Source organism: Choloepus didactylus, chromosome 25 (genome assembly GCF_015220235.1).
Source record: "Choloepus didactylus isolate mChoDid1 chromosome 25, mChoDid1.pri, whole genome shotgun sequence".
NCBI lineage: Eukaryota > Metazoa > Chordata > Mammalia > Pilosa > Megalonychidae > Choloepus > Choloepus didactylus.
Window position 1 is genome coordinate 6,307,750 of NC_051331.1, and position 18,482 is coordinate 6,326,231.

The 18,482-nt window shown below is 49.6% G+C and overlaps 1 protein-coding gene across 7 annotated transcripts in view; it reads left to right on the plus strand.

The window, feature by feature from the left end:
* The window catches only part of DNM2 (dynamin 2), an 80,354-nt gene that overhangs the window by 31,690 nt on the left and 30,182 nt on the right, over positions 1-18,482 (plus strand). For all 7 annotated transcript variants that reach the window (XM_037818608.1, XM_037818603.1, XM_037818602.1 and 4 more), the window contains exons 3-6: positions 4,317-4,466; positions 5,593-5,796; positions 9,572-9,670; positions 13,405-13,565. In XM_037818608.1, coding sequence (XP_037674536.1) covers positions 4,317-4,466; positions 5,593-5,796; positions 9,572-9,670; positions 13,405-13,565 — 614 coding nt within the window. The remainder of the gene's footprint in view (positions 1-4,316; positions 4,467-5,592; positions 5,797-9,571; positions 9,671-13,404; positions 13,566-18,482) is intronic.

Genomic DNA, 18,482 nt, shown 5'->3' on the forward strand with positions numbered 1-18,482 from the left:
CCCAAACTTTCTCATCTCACCCACTCCCGCGCATGCAATGCAGGGGGGTCTATCACACTCACAATATTGTGGTACCCTCACCACCATCTGTTACTGGAACTTTCCCATTACCCCCAAAAGACAACCTGCACCCCCTGTGCTTTAACCCTCCGTTCCCTCTCTCCCCCTCTCTACTGGTAGCCTGTACTCTACTTTCTGTCTCCATGAATTTGCATACAATAGCTCTTTCACCTAAGTGGAATCGTGGGATACCTGTCCCTTTTTGTCTGGCATATTTCACTGAAGGTGATGTTTCCGAGATTCATCCATATAGTAGCATGCTTCAGCACTTCATTCCTTTTTTAAGGCCGAGTAATACTCCATTGTATGGGTAGACCACATTTTCCTTCTCCGTTCATCTCTTGACGGACCCTTGGGTTTCTTCTGTCTTTGGGCAATTGTGTGTAATGCTGCGATGACTTCTGCCGTCCACGAACCTGTGAGAGCCCCTGTTTTCAAGTTTGGGGGGTATATACGTAGGAGTGGGATTGCCAGGGCATATGGTCATTCTGTACTTAACTTTTTGAGGAACCCCCAAACTTTTCCACCACAACTGTACAGTTTTACATTCCCCCAGCAATGTGCTGAGATTCTTATTTCTCTGCATCCTCGCCACCACTTGCTATTTTCTGTTTTCTTTTTTAATAATAGCCATTCTAGTGGGTGTGAGGTGGTGAGCCTTAGGCATTGATTTCTCCAGCTGGCTGTCAAGACCAGCTCTGCCTTCTGTCTGTTCCCCTTTCCTCTCAGCCTCCCAAAGGCTTTTAGCTACCCCGGGCTCGGAAGGGATATATGTGTCCATTGAATCCGTCCAAGGCCCTTCCCAGAAAGCCTTGCTCCTGCAGGGCTCCTGTCTACACGGGGTGGGGAGGAAGACAGTGAGTCGGGCCCCGTGGTGGCCGCCAGGGCCTCCCCGTTCCCCGCATCGTGTCACGGGCACCGTGCGGAAAAAGGAACAGGTGTGACCCGCGGGCGTGCACCCGGGGACCTCTCCTAGCCGGAGAGCCCTGGTGGCTCCTGATCCCGCCAGGACGGAGACTGCTGCCCACCGTGTCCGTGACCCGGGAGTCAGGCTCATGCGTGACCCGAAAGCGGAAGCTTCAGCAGCTGTACTGACCCTCTCTCTGGGCGATGTCTGCCGTTACTTCCGCTTCTGTCTATTCATCAAAAAGAAGAGGAAAACCCTGGTCACAACACACTGGTTGATTTTTTTTTTTTTAATTACAGAAGTTGTAAAATTTACAGAAAAATCATGCAGAAAGTACAGAGTTCCTTTTTTATCCCACCCCTGCTGCCTCATGCAATTTTCTCTATTGTCAACACTTTTGCAATTAATGTGGTACTTTTATTGGCAATTGGTGAAACATTATTATAATTGTACTATTAACTGTAGCCCAGAGTTTACAGTAAGGTTCACTGTGTTTGTACAGCTCTGTTTTTTTTTAAATTTTTATTCTGGTAACATATATACAACCTGGAATTTCCCATTTTAACCACATTCAAATGTAGAAGTCAGGGCTGTTAGTTACATTCAGAGTGAGTTGCTCCCGTCGCCACCATCCTTTACCAGAACTTTTCCGTTGCCCCAGACAGAGACTCTGGACCCATTGAGCACCAACTCCTCATTTCCTAACCCCCACCCCACCCCTGCTAGCCTGTAGTCTAATAATCTGACTATGGATTTGCATATTCTAATTATTTTGTGTAAATGAGATCCTACAATCTTCTTTTGTGTCTGGCTTATTCCATGCAACACAACGTCTTCAGGGTTCATCCATGTTGTCATGTGCATCAGAACTTCATTCCTTTTTACAGCTGAGTATTTTCCCCCTTTTTATAACTATATATACCACTTTGTTTTTTTAATGGCCTTGCTCAATGGGTGCTAGGACTCTTTCCCTCTTTTCTTCTATCCCTTTTTTTTATTGTTTTTAATTTTTATTAGAAGAGTTGTGGGTTTAGAGAACAATGATGCACAAAATACACCGTTCCCATACACCACTCTGTTACTAAGCCGTTGCATTGGTGTGGAGCATTTGTTGCAATTGAGGGTAGCATGTTTTTATAATTGTACGAATAACTATAGTACATGGTTTAACTTAAGAGTTCATTGTTTGTGTTGTGCAGGTCCATGGATTTTTTTTTTTTTTTTTTAATTTTTATTCTGTTACCTTATATTCAACCTAACATTTCTCCCTTTAACCACATTCAACTAGATAATTCCGGGCTATAAAATACATTCATGATGTTGGGCTCCCATCATCGCCATCCATTACCAAAACTTTTTCATCACCCCAAATAGAAACTCTGTATCTTTTAAGTCTCAACTCCCTATTCCCTCCCCAACCCCATCCGCTGGTAATTTATATTCTAGATTCTGACTACATGAGTTGGCTTATTCTAATTATTTCATGTCAGTGAGGTCATACAAGGTATGTCCTTTTCTGTCTGATTTATTTCACTCAACATGATGTGTTTGTCAAGACAGGATGCTGGCTTTTGCCATATGACTTTTCTGCATCAACTGAAATGACCATGTGTTTTTTTCCCTTCGTTCTGTTAACGTGGTGTATTACATTAATTGATTTTCTTATGTTGAACCACCCTTGCTTACCTGGGATAAATCCCACTTGATCGTGGTGTATAATTCTCTTAATGTGCTATTGGATCCAGTTTGGTAGTATTTTGTTGAGGATTTTTACACCTATATTCGTAAGAGATCCTGTCTGTAATTTACTTTTCCTGTGGTGTCTTTATCTGGCTTTGATGTGAGAGTGAATTTAGCCTTGTAGAATGAATTAGGGAGTGTTCTTTCCTTTTCAGTTTCTTGGAAGACTTTGATTGAGCAGGATTGGTGGGAAAACTCCCCTGGGAAGCCATCCAGTCCTGGGCTTTTCTTTTTTGGGAGGTTTTTGATGACTGATTGAATCTCTTTACTTGTGATTGGTTTGTTGAGTTCGTTTCCTCAAGTTGGTAGATTGTTTCTAGGAATTTGTCCATTTCATCTGGTTTGTCTAAACTGCTGGCATAGTGTCTGAGAGTCCTTTTCATTTCGGTGGGGTCGGGAGAAATGTCTCCCTTTTCACTGCTGATTTTACTCGTTTGTGTCCTCTCTCTCTTTCTTCATCAGGCTTGCTAATGGTTTGCCAATTTCATTGATCTTTTTAAAGAACCAACTCTTGGTTTTGTCGGTTCTATTTTTTTTTATTCTCTGTTTCATTTATCTCCGCTCTAGCAGTTACTTCTGTCCACTTGCTTTGGCTTTAGTTTGTTCTTTTTTTTCAGTTCTTCCAGTTTTAAGGCTAGGTCTTATTTGAGATCTTTCTAATGTAAGCAGTTAGAGCTGAAATTTCCCTCTCAGCACTGCTTTTGCTGCGTCCCATAAGTTTTGGTATGTTGTATTTTCATTGTCTTTCTCTTCAAGATATTTCCTAATTTCCCTTGTGGTTTCCTCTTTAACCTTACACTGGCTGTTTAAGAGTATGTTGTTTAATTTCCACATACCTGTGAATTTTCTATTTCTCTCTGTCTTGATTTCCAGCTTCATTCTCTTGGGGTCAGTCAGAGAAGATACACTGTATGATTTCAGTATTTTGGAATTTACTGAGACTTGGTTAGTGACCTACGGTCCGGTTTATCTGGAGAATGATCCACGTGCACTCACGAAGAAGATGTATACTTTCTGGGGAGTGGGGGGTGCAGTCTTCTGTATACATCTGTTTGGTCTTGTTGGTTTAGGGTGGTGTTCAAGTCCTGTATTTCCTTACTGACCTTCTGACCAGATGTTCCATCATCGGAAGTCTCCTACTATTCACAGAGAACCGCCATTTCTCCCTTCAAATCTGTCAGTATCTGCTTCATTCATTGTGGGGCTTTGCTGTTAGGTGCATATATATTTATTATTGTTACATCTTCTTTTTGAATGGACCCCTTTATCAGTATATAACGACCATACCTAGAAGTCGGATTGCTGGGTTCCGACAATGCAAACAAAGGGTTCGTGCCATGACATGTGGTTAGAGAAACGCTGTACTATCTGCCTCTTTGCCGGTTTCGTTCCTTTTGGTTCTCCAGGGTCAGGAATGGTGCTCAGCCTTTAGGAGTGTCTCCGTCAAATCCTTGTCAAAGGAATGAGTCCACCGTGCCCCATATTCCTAGAATGACTCTGACTTTTTCTTCATTCTCTCCGCGTGACAAAGCTCGGGCCCCAGAAGTCCATCGACATTTGCCAACGAGAAGACTCATCCTAATGCAGAGCATCTTGCTTCCCTTTCCAGAATATGCCGAGTTTTTGCACTGCAAGTCCAAAAAGTTTACAGACTTTGATGAAGTCCGGCAGGAGATCGAAGCAGAGACGGACAGGGTCACGGGAACTAACAAAGGCATCTCCCCAGTACCCATCAACCTGCGGGTCTACTCGCCACATGGTAGGGGAACCCCAGCTCTGCACTGCACCTGCCCACGCCCACAGAGAACAGGCCCCTGCCCAGTTTTCTCCACACCCCTTTTGATTATTATCTCCCCACCTTTGATAGCTTTGGAGAAATCTGAGTTCTGAAAAAGACACCATTGCAGGAAGATTGTCAGGAATGGTGGGGACAGTGGCAAATGGCAGCCGCCACCTGGTTCCCAGGCGATGGTGGCCCCAAGGCAGGCAGTCCTCTGCCACCTTGAGAGGGGCTGAAAGCCGGACTTCTGTGCCAGGTGCCCCAGTTGTAACAGAGCAGCCCACGGCCACGTGCAGCCTCTGACTCCCAGGCCCGGGGTGCCCGCACAGCCGGTACCTGGGGAATATTCAGACATACTCTTTGAACCATTCTATGTGGGTTCCTCACGAGGGCTTTTCAATTTTATTTATTTTATTTTTTAATGCAATTTTTATTGAGATATATCCACACACTATACAATCCATCCAAAGTATACAGTCGATAGCTAAAATTTATTTTTGAATGAATAATGCCTGCACCTGGCTCACAATTAAAAAACTACAAAAGGTTTATGCAGTGAAAATCCACTCTACCCCCCAGTATTGCAGATCTATTTCACGTCCTTCAAATGATATAGAATGCCTGCTTAAGTGGTTGTGAATACGTCCGTGTATATAGTGTGTGTATATCCCCCTTTTGCTCAAATTGTAGCATAACATAGAGATCGTTTCTGCCTCTTTTTGTATGAACACATCTCAGAGTGTGTTTCTTATCAGTAAACAAAGGGTGTCATCTCTGTGTTTTTAATGCTTCCTTGGTATCGGCTGAATGGATGGGCTGAAACCTATTTAACTATTAGAACAGAGTCCAGTCTGCAAATGGAATTCTAGACTCCATCTCATTTAAGTAGAGCAGGCCCACCGGTCCAGGGGTGTCCGTGGGGTGGGATCCTCGAGGGGAGTTACCACACCCACAGGAGGGGCCTGGTCGGAACACCAGGAGAAATCCTGAGGTCTGAGCCCCGACTGCCCGGGGCCCCGGGGAGATCAGTCGTCTAGGGTGCTGCAGGGCCGGGCACCTCGCTCCGCCCCGGCTCTGACCGCCGGTCCCCCTGCTTTCCCCGCAGTGCTCAACTTGACTCTCATCGACCTCCCGGGCATCACCAAGGTGCCCGTCGGGGACCAGCCCCCAGACATCGAGTACCAGATCAAGGACATGATCCTGCAGTTCATCAGCCGGGAGAGCAGCCTCATCCTGGCCGTCACCCCCGCCAACATGGACCTGGCCAACTCGGACGCCCTCAAGCTGGCCAAGGAGGTCGACCCCCAAGGTACCCGCCGAGCCCCAGAGCTGTGGTTCCCTCGTCCAGGCACCTCTGAGCGTTGGGCCTGGCCTAGAATCCTTGGTTCCCGGGCACTGGCATTCTCTCCCTGGGGAAAATCCTCCAGGGGCACTCAGTTTCCCATGAGGAGCGTCTCCCGGAGGCCGTTGTGTGGCTTCAGGCGTCCCTCCTCGAGCGTGATGGTGACACGTTCACCTGCACAGGAAGCTCACGAGGGCAGTGGGGAGAGCCCAGACATCACAGTTCACAGTTGCGCATCCAGACTCTGCCTCTAGAAGTTATTTACCTCCCTGAGGCTTGTCTCTCTCCTCCTTCCCCCATGCCCCCCATCAAAGTGGGAAGAGCAGCCCCCAACTGTGGGGCAGTTGTAAGGACTACAGACGTCTCCACGAACTATTCAGTGCAGGGTTGAAAACTCAGATCCCCTCAGGGGCCAGGCAGGTAAAGTACAAAGTGTCGAGTTAATGAGCAAGAAAGGGCAAGAGGCAGTGGTGGGGACGGTGGCGTCCCTGGCCACGGCCACTCAGGGTCAGGCTTTTCAAGTGATCATTTACTCAGTGTTCCGGTTTGCTAAAGTCTCACTGAAGAAAAGCCTATGGTGTCCGGAACACCTCTGTCAGCTGGGAAGGCACGTGGCTGGTGTCTGCTGGTCCTTTGCTCCCAGGTTGCATTGCTTTCAGCTTCTGACTCCAGTGGCTTTCTCTTTAAGCATCTGGGGGTTCTCACTTAGCTTCTCTGGGGCAAAGTCTGGGCTTCGTCTCTTAGCCTAGCATCTCCAAATATCTTTCAGTCTGCATCTCCAAGCTTCTGGGTCTGTGTCGGCCCCTGAGCTCTCTTAAGGTCTCCAGTAAACTCATCAAGATCCATCTTGAATGGGCAGGGCCACACCTCTATGGAAATAATCTAATCAAAAGGTGTCACCCACAGTTGGGTGGGTCGCATCTCCATGGAAACAACCCAATCAAAAGATCTGCACCCCCATAATAAGTCTGCACCCACAAGATTGGATTAAAAGAACATGACTTTCCTGGTGTACGTAGCAGTTCAAACCGGCACGTTCAGTAAGCATTAGTTTTGCACCTGCCCTGTGCCAGTCTCTGTTTTGGCCTTGGGAGTCCCACAGTGGACAAAACCGACAGGGTCCCTGCCAGCAGGGAGCTGCTGTTCCAGTGGAGGAGAACGGATACAGCAAAGAATGAAGCAAGCACGATAATTCCGGGAGTGGTAAGTGGTGGGCAGAACTTAGATCCGTTCAAGGATGTCCGTGTGGAGAGGGTCAGGGGCCTCTGGAGTGAGATTTTAGGCAAGACCAGAAGGATGAAAAGAGGCAAAATCCAGGAAAACAGACAGTGGTGCTAAAAGCCTGGGGGTGATTTTTTTTTTTAATCTTTTTTTTTAAATTCAATTTTATTGAGATATATTCACATACCATGCAATCATCCACAGTGTAGTTTTATCACAGTACCATTATATGGTTGTGCATTCATCATCACAATCCATTTTTGAACATTTTCGTTGCCACATGCATAAAAGAATAGCAATTAAATTAAAAAAGAACACCCAAAACATCCCATACCCCCCATTCCTCCCTATTATTATTATTCATTTACTTTTTGTCCTCATTTTTCTGTTCATCTGTCCATATACTGTATAAAGAGAGTGGGAGCCACAGAGTTTTCACAATCACACGGTCACACAGTGTAAGCTATGTAGTTATAGAATCATCTTCAATAATGTAGGCTCCTGGGTTGCAGTTTGATAGTTTCAGGTATTTCCTTCTAGCTATTCCAGTTTGCTAAAACTATAAATACAAAAGGGAATATCTATATAATGCATAAGAATAACCTCCGGGATGATCTCTCAACCCTATTTGAGATCTCTCAGCCACTGAAACTTTATTTTGTTTCGTTTGTCCCCCTTTTGGTCCAAGAAGGCTTTCTCCATCCCACGATGCCAGGGCCAGGCTCATTCCCGCGAGTCATGCCCCACGTTGCCAGGGAAACCTACACCCCCGGAGTCACGTCTGGGGGTGGTTTTGTGCCTGGAGTGTTCCGGATCCAGCCAGCGGACCCGAGTGGTGGAGCAGAGTCCACTCAGGGGAGAGCAGGGGGAGGGGAGGGCTGGCCGAGCAGGCCCTCATGGGCCACCGTGGGGTGCAGAGTCTACTCTGAGAATATGGGGGGTGTTTAAGCTGTGAAGGCCCAGACTGAAATTTTTGCCCAGTGCCGCCTGACTGCTGGAATTCCACAGTAGTGGCGGTGGGGACCTGGGAACCAGCGAGGAGCTGGGCAAGTCATGGAGGCCACGCAGGCTCTGTGACTCAGGTCTCCTGGGGCTCGAGGTCATGGCGCGCCTCTGTCCCGCCAGCGAATGGGGAGCAGGTGGTGCCAACTCCCTCGCCCGAGTCACCCAGGCGTGCTCTCCCAGGACCGGCTGCCCGGCACCGAGGGGGCCGGTTCCAGGGGCTCCCAGCCCCCCACGGCCGCCCGGCAACCCCAGGCCTGCCCTCTGCCTCCCTCGTGTGAAACGGGGCGTGATGGGGACAGAGAAACATTAGACGCCCGAACGGGGAATTAATTTGTTGAAGCACCATTTGTGAACTTGCTTCTGGTCATTCTTTCTTTACAAAACTTCTTTTTCTGTCTGCAAAGGTTTTCATGATTGTTACCAATAATACAGATATAGAACCCAGTAAAATGTGACAGCTCCCCTCACGCCCCCTGCAGAGATACTGTGGGCCCCACACTTTGTCCTTTCAGAGTTTTTTCTTTCACATCAACTCAGATTTTTCACACTGGGACCATCCTTTCCTTATTTTTCTGTAACGCGTTTTTTTTTGTGCGTTTTTCCCTATTTTATACCATAGCGATGTGTAAATAACCCCATGTGATGGCTGTGTTGTCATCCACTGCACGCCCATTGTGGATTTAGCTGTTCCTTCATTCTTGGGCATTTGGGTGGTGTTCTGGATTTTTCTAAACAGTGCTAGGGTGAGCTCAGGCATTGCCGATTGAGGTGAAGCCCCCCAGACCCATCCTAGTCTTAGCCTCTTCCCCACTCTGCTGCTTCCTTCCTCCCGGCACACGCTTTGCAGTTGTCCGTAGATACGGCCACACTGCCCTCCAAAGAGATGGTCCCTGTTTACACTGTCACCAGCTGAACTTGAGCAGGTAGAGTCCCTGAGAGGGCACGGCTCTCCCGGCCCCAGTTCCCAGCTTAGCATCCATGCTAGAGCTTCCCTGGGCGTCCCTCTGTCCCCTGCATGTCACACACGTGACACACGGCCGCACTGGCATGTGCCCACGCCCAGCTCGCCCGGAGGCTGCCCTCGGGGTCGGCTGTGGCAGTTGATCTCCCGGCTTGGGCTGTGCCGTGCGGACTTCCTGGGCTCTGGGTGACTCGGGGAGAGGAGGAATTCAGTGGGCTGCTTCCCAGAGTGGAATTTTGGTCGTTCAGGCGGAACGTAACCCTAGAAACAGTTGCCGTGGATTCCCGTGCTCCGTTGGGTCTCTGCCCACTGCTCAGAGGGCCCAGCAGTGGGGCTCTAACCTGGGATTTGCATTTCCTGGTAGTTTCCCCCGATCCAGCAGCGGCAAGATGCTATCAGCGACAGGCCCGACGACGGCGATGGTGGACGACCCTCCGAGATCGGGGCCTTTACTTACTGTCCCAGGGAGATGAAGCAATGGCTTGTCCAAAAGTGGGGGGCCCGGCTGCACCTGCTCCCTCCTGGTGGTGCCCTCTGACCTCCGGGCTCTTTCAGGCCTGCGGACTATCGGCGTCATCACCAAGCTCGACCTGATGGACGAAGGCACCGATGCCCGAGACATCCTGGAGAATAAGCTGCTGCCCCTGCGAAGAGGTACGGCCAGCGGGGGCACCGGGAGGCCACGGGGCGGGAGGGGCAGGGCGGCAGCGGAGACCCGTGCACTGAACACTCACCGTCCTGTCACCCCGCTGCCCCAGGAGTAGCTGCGTTTATCGTTTGCTGTAAATCCTTGCTTCTTCCTTTTTTTCCCGTGGACGATTGTGTCTTTTTCTTCTGGTCTGTGTACATTCATTTTGACACCTGCTCACTTCTGGATCATTAGACAATTCTGGAGCCTCTGGGATCTCCTTCCAAACAGTCTTTTCCCCCCAGAATTTGTAACTGTTTTTGATTTTCATACTTACTTGCCAGTATGAAAATTTTCAAACTTTCTTAACAGCGGCGAGAAGTTTGACAAGCCCCCTTGGAACTTTTCCCAGCTGCAGAGTTTTCCCACCCTCGGTCCATCTGGAATCCCCAACCTGTCCTCTCCTACTATCCACCACCCCAACCCACCCCAGGGGTTTGAAAGCAATTCCTGGGCATCATATCATTTTTCACATAAATATCTAAGTTTCCTTTTGAACACTTTCCCCTCCCGTCCTCTTGGTTTTTTTCCATGCCATTTATTTGTGGACAGATCAGATCGTATGTCCCACGTAATGTCACACATTTGGGATGTGGCCAGTTGTAGTTCCCTGTAGACGGGTAATTAGATCTTGACGGGGGCCTCTCTTGGTTTAAGTTCAAGTTTAGTTCTTCTCACAGGAACAGGCTAGGCATATTGATTTGTGAAGATGAGACCAGGAAACATTTATTGAGTGTCGATTGTGTACCAGGCCAGGCTGTACGTGGAAGGACCCGTTTACTCCTGACGCTGACCAGAGAGGCGGCTCTCTTCTCATCCGTTTTATGAATGAGGAAACCGAGGCACAGAGAGGAGAAATACCCAGCCCCAGCTCACAAACCAGGATGCGGCAGAGCTGGTTTTGAGCGCAACTGCCCAGCTCCAGGCTGCTCTGTGACCCGCTTTTCTGTTGCGTTTCACGGAATATCATAATGCTTCCCGAGGACAGGCAAATAGTCTTCTCCGGGACAGCCCCCAAAGGTCCCAGGGTGTTCCCTGTGGGGGGGTGCCCGGACCACCGCTCGGTCCCCATTTGCTGGACACTTAGGTTGTTCCCGGTTTTTCCTTGTGCAACAGCGAACACCCACACAGGTTCTGTGTGTGTGTGTGTGTATGATTTTATTAGGCTTTCTTCCCTCTGTGCTCGTCTCAGCTCTGGGCTCCTCTGGCCCTTCCACCTCCCAGCACCACTTAGGTCCTCTCTTTGCTCCGTGGGCCTCCGTCTTCCATGCCTGGGAACAGAGGTCTGGGATAGCCGGGCTGGGGAACTACCCAGAGCCTGGCTGTCTCTTTCCCCGCTGCAGCCGAGACATCGAGTGGCCAGGTGGCCCTGTGGTGGGAGGCAGCGTGCTCGGGGGCAAAATCCTAAAACCCATTTGCCTTCCGGATCAGAGGCTGAGAAGCAGATCAGTGGCTGGCAGAGGTTTAGGAAGGAGCTGTTGATGAAAACCCAGTCAGACCCCTCCCGTCGCCCTGGCTCCCCGCACTGAGCCACCCAATCCCGTTCTTGCCTCGCGTACGTGCTCAGGCCCCCGTCTCTCAGAACCCGAGGGGACTGGGCGTCTGTGCATGCCGGCGCCGGGAGGGCCCAGCTCCCCACCCTCACCTCCTAGGTGGCCGGATGGCCCGGGCCCCTTGCCTTCATTCTTTCGTTCTGCCCTGACTCCCTGTTGTCCGTGTCTCCCTTTTCCGTTTCCAAGAAAGGCAGCGCTTTCCTCTGCCCACTCCCTTGGGCTCTTGCTCCTGTCTTGGGACCTCAGCTTCTCCCTGCCTCAGTTTCTCCTCTAGTCACGTGTCTTCAGAATCCCTGCAACTGTTCCTCCTCCTCAGCCTACGACAAGCTCAGAACTCCCACATCCTCGAAGGACCCCAAACCGAAGCTCCTGGCCTGTCTCCTCCCTGCTGCTTCCTGTGCACCCCACTGCAAAGCTGAGAGTGAGAGAGAGTTGGGGCTGCAGACAGATCGGGTCAGATCGCGGTTCCTCTACTGATTCTGTGGCCTCACCTTGTCAGGCCCCGTCCCTCTTCTGTGAAACGGTCACGAGGATAGCTGTGGAGAGGATGCAGCGCGGCCCCCTCGGCAGGAAACCCAGCAGGGAGCACACGAGAGCCACTCCCCTCCTCCCCACTGCCACGGGAGCGGAGGGGCGTGCATGTGGCTGTCACCCTAAGGCCTTTCGCCACCCACCCCAATCCAGCCTCCCACGTTTGTGGAACCAAGAACCGCGTGTGTTTACCGAGGGCAAGGCCTCAAGCTCATGAGGCCCGTTTGCCCGCTGTCCGGCTGGGGGCCTCGGGCCCACACTCGGCCCCTGACGCCCTGGCCTCGTGGCCTGCCGCCCCCTACCCTTCTCTCCCGGAGTCTTCATGCCCAGTGCTGCAAATCTTGTCCTCAAAGTAACACTTTAATTATCCAAATAGGTTTTCATGTTAAAAAGAGATTCCCAAACAGTCCTGAAGGCTGTGAGTTGAGGAGGCTGTGTCTCCTAGCACCTCCCGGGAACCGTGTCTCCCGCGTTTACTGCTAGCCGCTGTCTCCTGGGCCCCTTCCAGAAAACACGGATGCAAATATAATCTTTTTTTTTTTTAATTACCCGGGTTTTCTTGAGGTACTTCTCTCCTTCCAGGTTTTATGTGTAAATCGACGGTCACTCAAGAATTCTCTTTGGTAGGCCTCCAGCTCTGTTTCTTTTGCCAACAGCCTCCATTGAATAATCTGGCATTTTCCCTGCTGAGTTGAAAAAGTGTTAACTTCCAGTTCCTACTGATTTTCTGGATTCTCCGTGCTGTTCTTTTTAATTCTCTGGGTAGGCACATCCCCCATATACCTACCCATTTTAAACATATTCACACACCATACAATCCATCCAAAGTATGCAGTCATACGAGATAATAATCATAATCATACAAATATAATAGTTTTTTTTTTAATTCACTTTTATTGAGATATATTCACATATCATACAATCATCCATGGTGTGTAATCAGCTGTTCACAGCACCATCATATAGTTATGCATTCATCATCCCAATCTGTTTTTGAGCATTTTCCTTACACCGGAAAGAATAAAAATAAGAATAAAAAATAAAAATAAAAAAGAACACCCAAACCATCCCCCCCATCCTACCCTATTCTTCATTTATTTTTTTGTCCCCATTTTTCTACTCATCCATCCATACACTGGATAAAGGGAGTGGGATCCACAAGGTTTTCACAGTCACACTGTCACCCCTTGTAAACTACATTGTTATACAATCATCTTCAGGAATCAAGGCTACTGGGTTGGCGTTAGGCAATAGAATAACTAGAAAGAAATACCTGAAACTGTGGAACGTAATAGCTTTTTATTAGGCTTTAAGCTCTGGCAAGGTTCGTTGTGATATATATATATTTTTTTCTTCCCTGCCCTTGGAGCTCGGTTTGTGGACTTCATTTTCCCCAAAGCATTTTCCTCTCTCCCCCCGATACCAGGCAGGTTGTAATCTCTTCTTCCTCCAGAAACTCCTCTGGTTCTCGGGGACCGGCCTTGGCTGTGCTCTGCGTGGGTGCCCCCCGCTGCTGTTTCTGAGTCCTGTGTCCCCGCGTGTGATGCAGGCCAGGGCCGATGTCTCCACACACGGCCTCCCGGCCCCGTGCCCGCCCTGACGCCCTCCCTCCGCAGGCTACATCGGCGTGGTGAACCGCAGCCAGAAGGACATCGAGGGCAAGAAGGACATCCGCGCTGCCCTGGCGGCCGAGAGGAAGTTCTTCCTGTCCCACCCGGCCTACCGGCACATGGCCGACCGCATGGGCACCCCGCACCTGCAGAAGACTCTCAACCAGGTACGCGCGGGCCCGGGGCTGCTACGGACAGTCGTGCGGGCTGCACACTGTTCCACACGCCTGACCCCCAGTCCAGGGCAGCCCCCATTTCCCCAGAGCGGCTTTGGGCCGTTTGATTCAGGGCCTGCTGGAAAGTTGGGTGTCTGGTGAGCGGACAATGCTGCAACAGTTACCATGGCTGCTATTCGAATCACTGTCATAATTATCAGTAATGCGGAAGGCCCAGAAGCCTGCGTTTGCCGGTGGGTTGGTGACTGGGTTTGGGACGCCTGGCCTGAGCCTTGGTGGGGAGGCCAGCGGCAGCTCAGAGCAGCTGAGTGGGGGCCCTGGAGTCTCACCCTTGGCCTGTCCGAAACCCGGCCGCGCCAGGCTGCCCTCCCTCGTCTGTGAGGTGGCAGCCACTGCAGTCCCTGTCCCCTGGGAGAGCCTGCCTGCTCAGTGCTCAGCGCCTACACCGCGTGACCTGCCGCAAGGCTCAAACGCTGGCACCTCTGGGACCCCTGCTCGTACTGTCGTTGGGTTCATAAACGAGCAGCAGGCACTGGTGCACAGGGACGCGCCCCTTCTGTCCCCTCCTTCGCACCCGCAGGGAGACACCGTCCGTCCCTCCTGAGTTCCCTTCTGTGAATCGAAGCAGGAAGCACTAGCGAGAGTCACGCCTCCCCCCGTTACCACGAACGGTGATGTAGTCATGGCCTCGCCTCCCACTGTTTGGTTGTTGTTTTTTTTTAAATTCAATTTTATTGAGATATATTCGCATACCATAAAATCACCCATGGTGTACAATCAACTGTTCACAGTACCATACTATAGTTGTGCATTCATCACCCCCATCTATTTTTTGACCATTTTCTTTACACCAGAAAAAGTGAAAATAAGAATAAAAAAAGTAAAAAAAGAACACCCAAATTATCCCCACCTCCCACCCTATTTTTCATTTAGTTTTTGTCCCCATTTTTCTACTCATCCATCCATACACTGGATAAAGGGAGTGTGATCCACAAGGTTTTCCCAATCACACCGTCACCCCTTGTAAGCTACATTATTATGTGATCATCTTCAGGAGTCCAGACTACTGGGTTGGAGTTAGTTTCAGATATTTACTTCTAGCTACTCCAGTGCATTAAAACCTAAAAAGGGTTATCTATACAGTGTGTAAGAATGTCCACCAGAGTGACCTCTCGACTCCACTTGAAATCTCTCAGCCACTGAAGCTTTATTTTGTTTCATTTCGCATCCCCCGTTTGGTCAAGAAGATACTCTCAGTCCCACGATGCTGGGTCCAGGTTCATCCCCGGGAGTCATATCCTGCATTGCCAGGAGATTTACACCCCGGGGAGTCGGGTCCCACGTAGTGGGGAGGGCAGTGAGTTCACCTGCCGAGGTGGCTCAGTTAGAGAGAGAGAGGGCCACGTCTGAGCAACAAGGCGGCCCCCGGGGAGACTCTCGGGCACAGTTGCCAGCATCGCCTCCCGCTGTTGCTGAGCAGCATGTCCCCGTGATCTGCGCGTGTGCGCGTGCAGTGACAGACACTGCTTCTCTGGCTTCTGTGGCTGCGCTCTAGTCCCCAGGCAGATGGGCCCTCGTTTATTAACTGATCTGTCTTTTGAAGGCTGTGGGATGCCATCCCATCTTCCCACTGAGCAAAGGGCTACAGTTAATAGCATCGCTTTGCCCGTGTGCATCCTTCTCTGTGGGTCACGTCCCCTGTGTGGGTTAGGTGGGGACGCTGTTGCCCTCCCTGGGTGCTGTCCCTGTTGCCGGGCTTGCCCCCCAGTGGGGCGCGGCCCGTGTCCCCCTTGCTACACGAGGGCAGCTTCCAGGATGGAGACAGAGCCTCAGAGCCCAGTGGGAAGGACGCTTCTTACGGGGAGCCAGACCCGGACCAAGCCGGCAGGCTAAAGCCTGATCGAGAACACATGGTGCCAGGGGCTCGAAGAGGGCCAGCCGAGGGCCGGGGTCCCCAAGAAGGCAACCCCCTCTGGCCAGCAGAGAGGGAAGTCGGTGTCCAGGGCTGGCGGCCCCTCCACGAGAGAAAGCCCGCGTCTGCGGGGGGATCCACCTGCACAGAGGGGAGGAGGGAGATGAAGGGAAGTGGACCCTGCACGCAGTTGGGCCTCCGAGAGCCTGGAGGGTCTTGACCTGGAGCAGGGGTCCCCGGCCCCTTTCTCCTTCTCCTCTGTTCAGTGGGACACTGATAAAGTCTGCAGCGCTCACCGCCCAGACTCCGGCCTTTAAAGACCTGCAGCTCCCGTGGGAGAGGAGTTGGGAGCCGGGACCCGGCAGGGGCTTCTGGACAGGGAGGGCGGTGGCCCCTGCCAGAGCCACATTATTGTGTGGGGCCCCCCGACGCCTCTTCCCAGCTGTGACACTTTGCAAATCCTTCCTAAGCATGGGACAGAAGCAATGAAAGGCTGCTTTCCATGTTATGCGTATTTGCTGTTTCAGGGCTTTTGTTTCACTGTTTGCTTTGCTTTTTCCTTTTTTTTTTTTTTGAAAGTAACTTTCTTCTGCACTAATAAAAAATAATCACACAGCCCCAGCGTGGTGAACGCTGGCTTGTCGCCCACTCCGGATGCCCAGGGCCCTTCCCAGAGGCAGCCAGTGAACCTGCTTTGCTGGGATCCTTCTAGAAACTGTCAGGCCCAGAAGGACATATGTGGATGGAGAGTCAGCCCTCCTTCCCTCTTCCTTCTTTCCTCCCTCCCTTCCTTCTTCCTTCACACCCTCCTTTCCTTCCCCTTTTTTTGTCTTAATATTTTAAACTTTTAATTTTGAAGCAATTTAAATGGTTCATGACAGTTGAAAAAAATAATACAAATCCAATACAGAGAACTCAGCAGAACCCTATCCCGCCAGATGCCCAGACCCACCAATTTTAACTGTTCACCACAGTTTCTGTATCATTCTGTCTGTATCCATCCGTCCACCAATCCATCTGTCTGTCTGTCTGCCTCTATCTATCAGTTTCCTAAACATTTGAGAGTAGGTTGTATACATGATGGTCCTTGAACACCTAATGCTTCCAGGTACGTTTCCCGAGAACAAGGATATTCCCCTATGTTAGCACCTTAGCACAGTTGTCAAGTTCAGGAACTTTATCGCTGATACAGAACTTTACAGCCTGCAGTCACAGTTTTTCACATGTCCCAATAATGTCCTTCTGAGCCTTTTTCCCCCATTATTAGGTATCATCCAGTCACGTGTTGCATTTAATTGTCATTGTCTCTTTAAGTGCTCGTTTTTAATTTTTGACTGTGGAAACGTATCTACACCTGAAACTTTCCCATCTCAGCCCCTCCCAAACACACCGTTCCGTGGGGTGAGTCCCAGGCAGTGTTGTGCTACCTTCACCATTACCGGAACTTTCCCATCACCCCCAACAGAAGCCCAGTACCTGTTAAGCATTAGCTCCCCATTCTCCCTGCCCCCTGCCCCTTGCAGCCTGCATTCTATTTTCTGTCTCTCTGTTCGCATATTCTCTAGTATTTTCTTTGTGGTTACCACAGGGTTTAAATTTAACATCTTACATCTATAACCATCTCATTTGCTTTTATACCACCTTAACTCCAATGGAATACACAAACTATGCTCTCATACCCCTCCGTCCCCCCACCTTTGGGTAGTTCTAGACACAAATCACATGTTTATATGGTATGAGTTCCAAACCACTGATTTATCATGACTTTGTATGCATTTGCCTTTTAGATCCTGTAGGAAGTAAAAAGTGGAGTCGCAAATCAAAAATGCTCTAGGACTGGCACCTCTGTTTACCTGTATTGCTACTTTTATTGGGCTCATCGTGTCTTCGTGGGGCCTCAGTCTGTTGTCCAGCGTCCTTTCCTTTCAACCTGCAGAACTCTCTATAAAATCACTTGTAGGGCAGGTCTAATGGTGACGAATCCCTCAGCTTTTGTTTTTATCTGGGAATGTCTTAATTTCTCCCTCATTTCTGAAAGACAGTTTTGCTGGATATAGAATTCTTGGTTGGCAGTTTTTTCCTTTCAGCATTTTAGATACGTTGTCCCACTACCTTCTTGCCTGCATGGTTTCTGATGAGAAATTGGCACTTAATATTTCTGAGGGTACCTCATATGCAACGTGTGTTTCTCTTATGGCTTTCAGAATTCTCTCTTTACCTTTGGCATTCAACAGTTTAATATGTCGTGGTGTGGGTCTATGTGGGTTTATCCAGTTTGGAGTTCATTGAGCAACTTGGATGGGCATATTCATGTCTTTTGTTAAATTGGGAAGTTTTCAGCCATTATTTCTTTGAATATTCTCTCTGCCCCTTTCTCTTTTTCCTTCTGGGGTTCCTACGGTGCATCTGTTGGTACACTTGAGGGTGTCCCTCAGGTTCCTCAGGCTCTGTTTCTTTTCCTTCATTCCTTCTTCTCTTCCTCGGACTGGATGATTTCAATTGTCCTGTCTTCAAGTCCACTGATTTTGCTTCCAGCTCCATTCTGCTGTTGAACCCCTCTAGGGAACTTTTCATTTCTGTTACTGTGATCTTCAGCTCTGTTTGGTTCCTTTTCATAATTTCCATCTGTCTGTTGATTGCCTCTTTGTGTTCATCTGTTGTTCTCCTGGTGTCCTTTAGTTCTTTAGGTCTTTGAAGATATTTAGGACCACTTAAAAATGTCTTTGTCTGGTATGTCCCAGCTTTACTCCTCATCAGTGGTTTCTAATGCTTTAATCTTCTCCTTTGCCCGGGCCATCGCTTGTGTTTCTTTGTATATTTTATAATCTTTTGTTGCAACCTGGACATTTTGCTATTTTAATGTATTATCCCTGGAGTTTAGACTCTAAAGTGTCTGTTCTTTAAGCTGGTATCCGTCTAGAGTTATGACAGAGCTTTCCTTGAATGCCAGGAGCTAAGAAACAAAGAAAGAAAGAAAGAAAAAGCAGGGGAAAAAA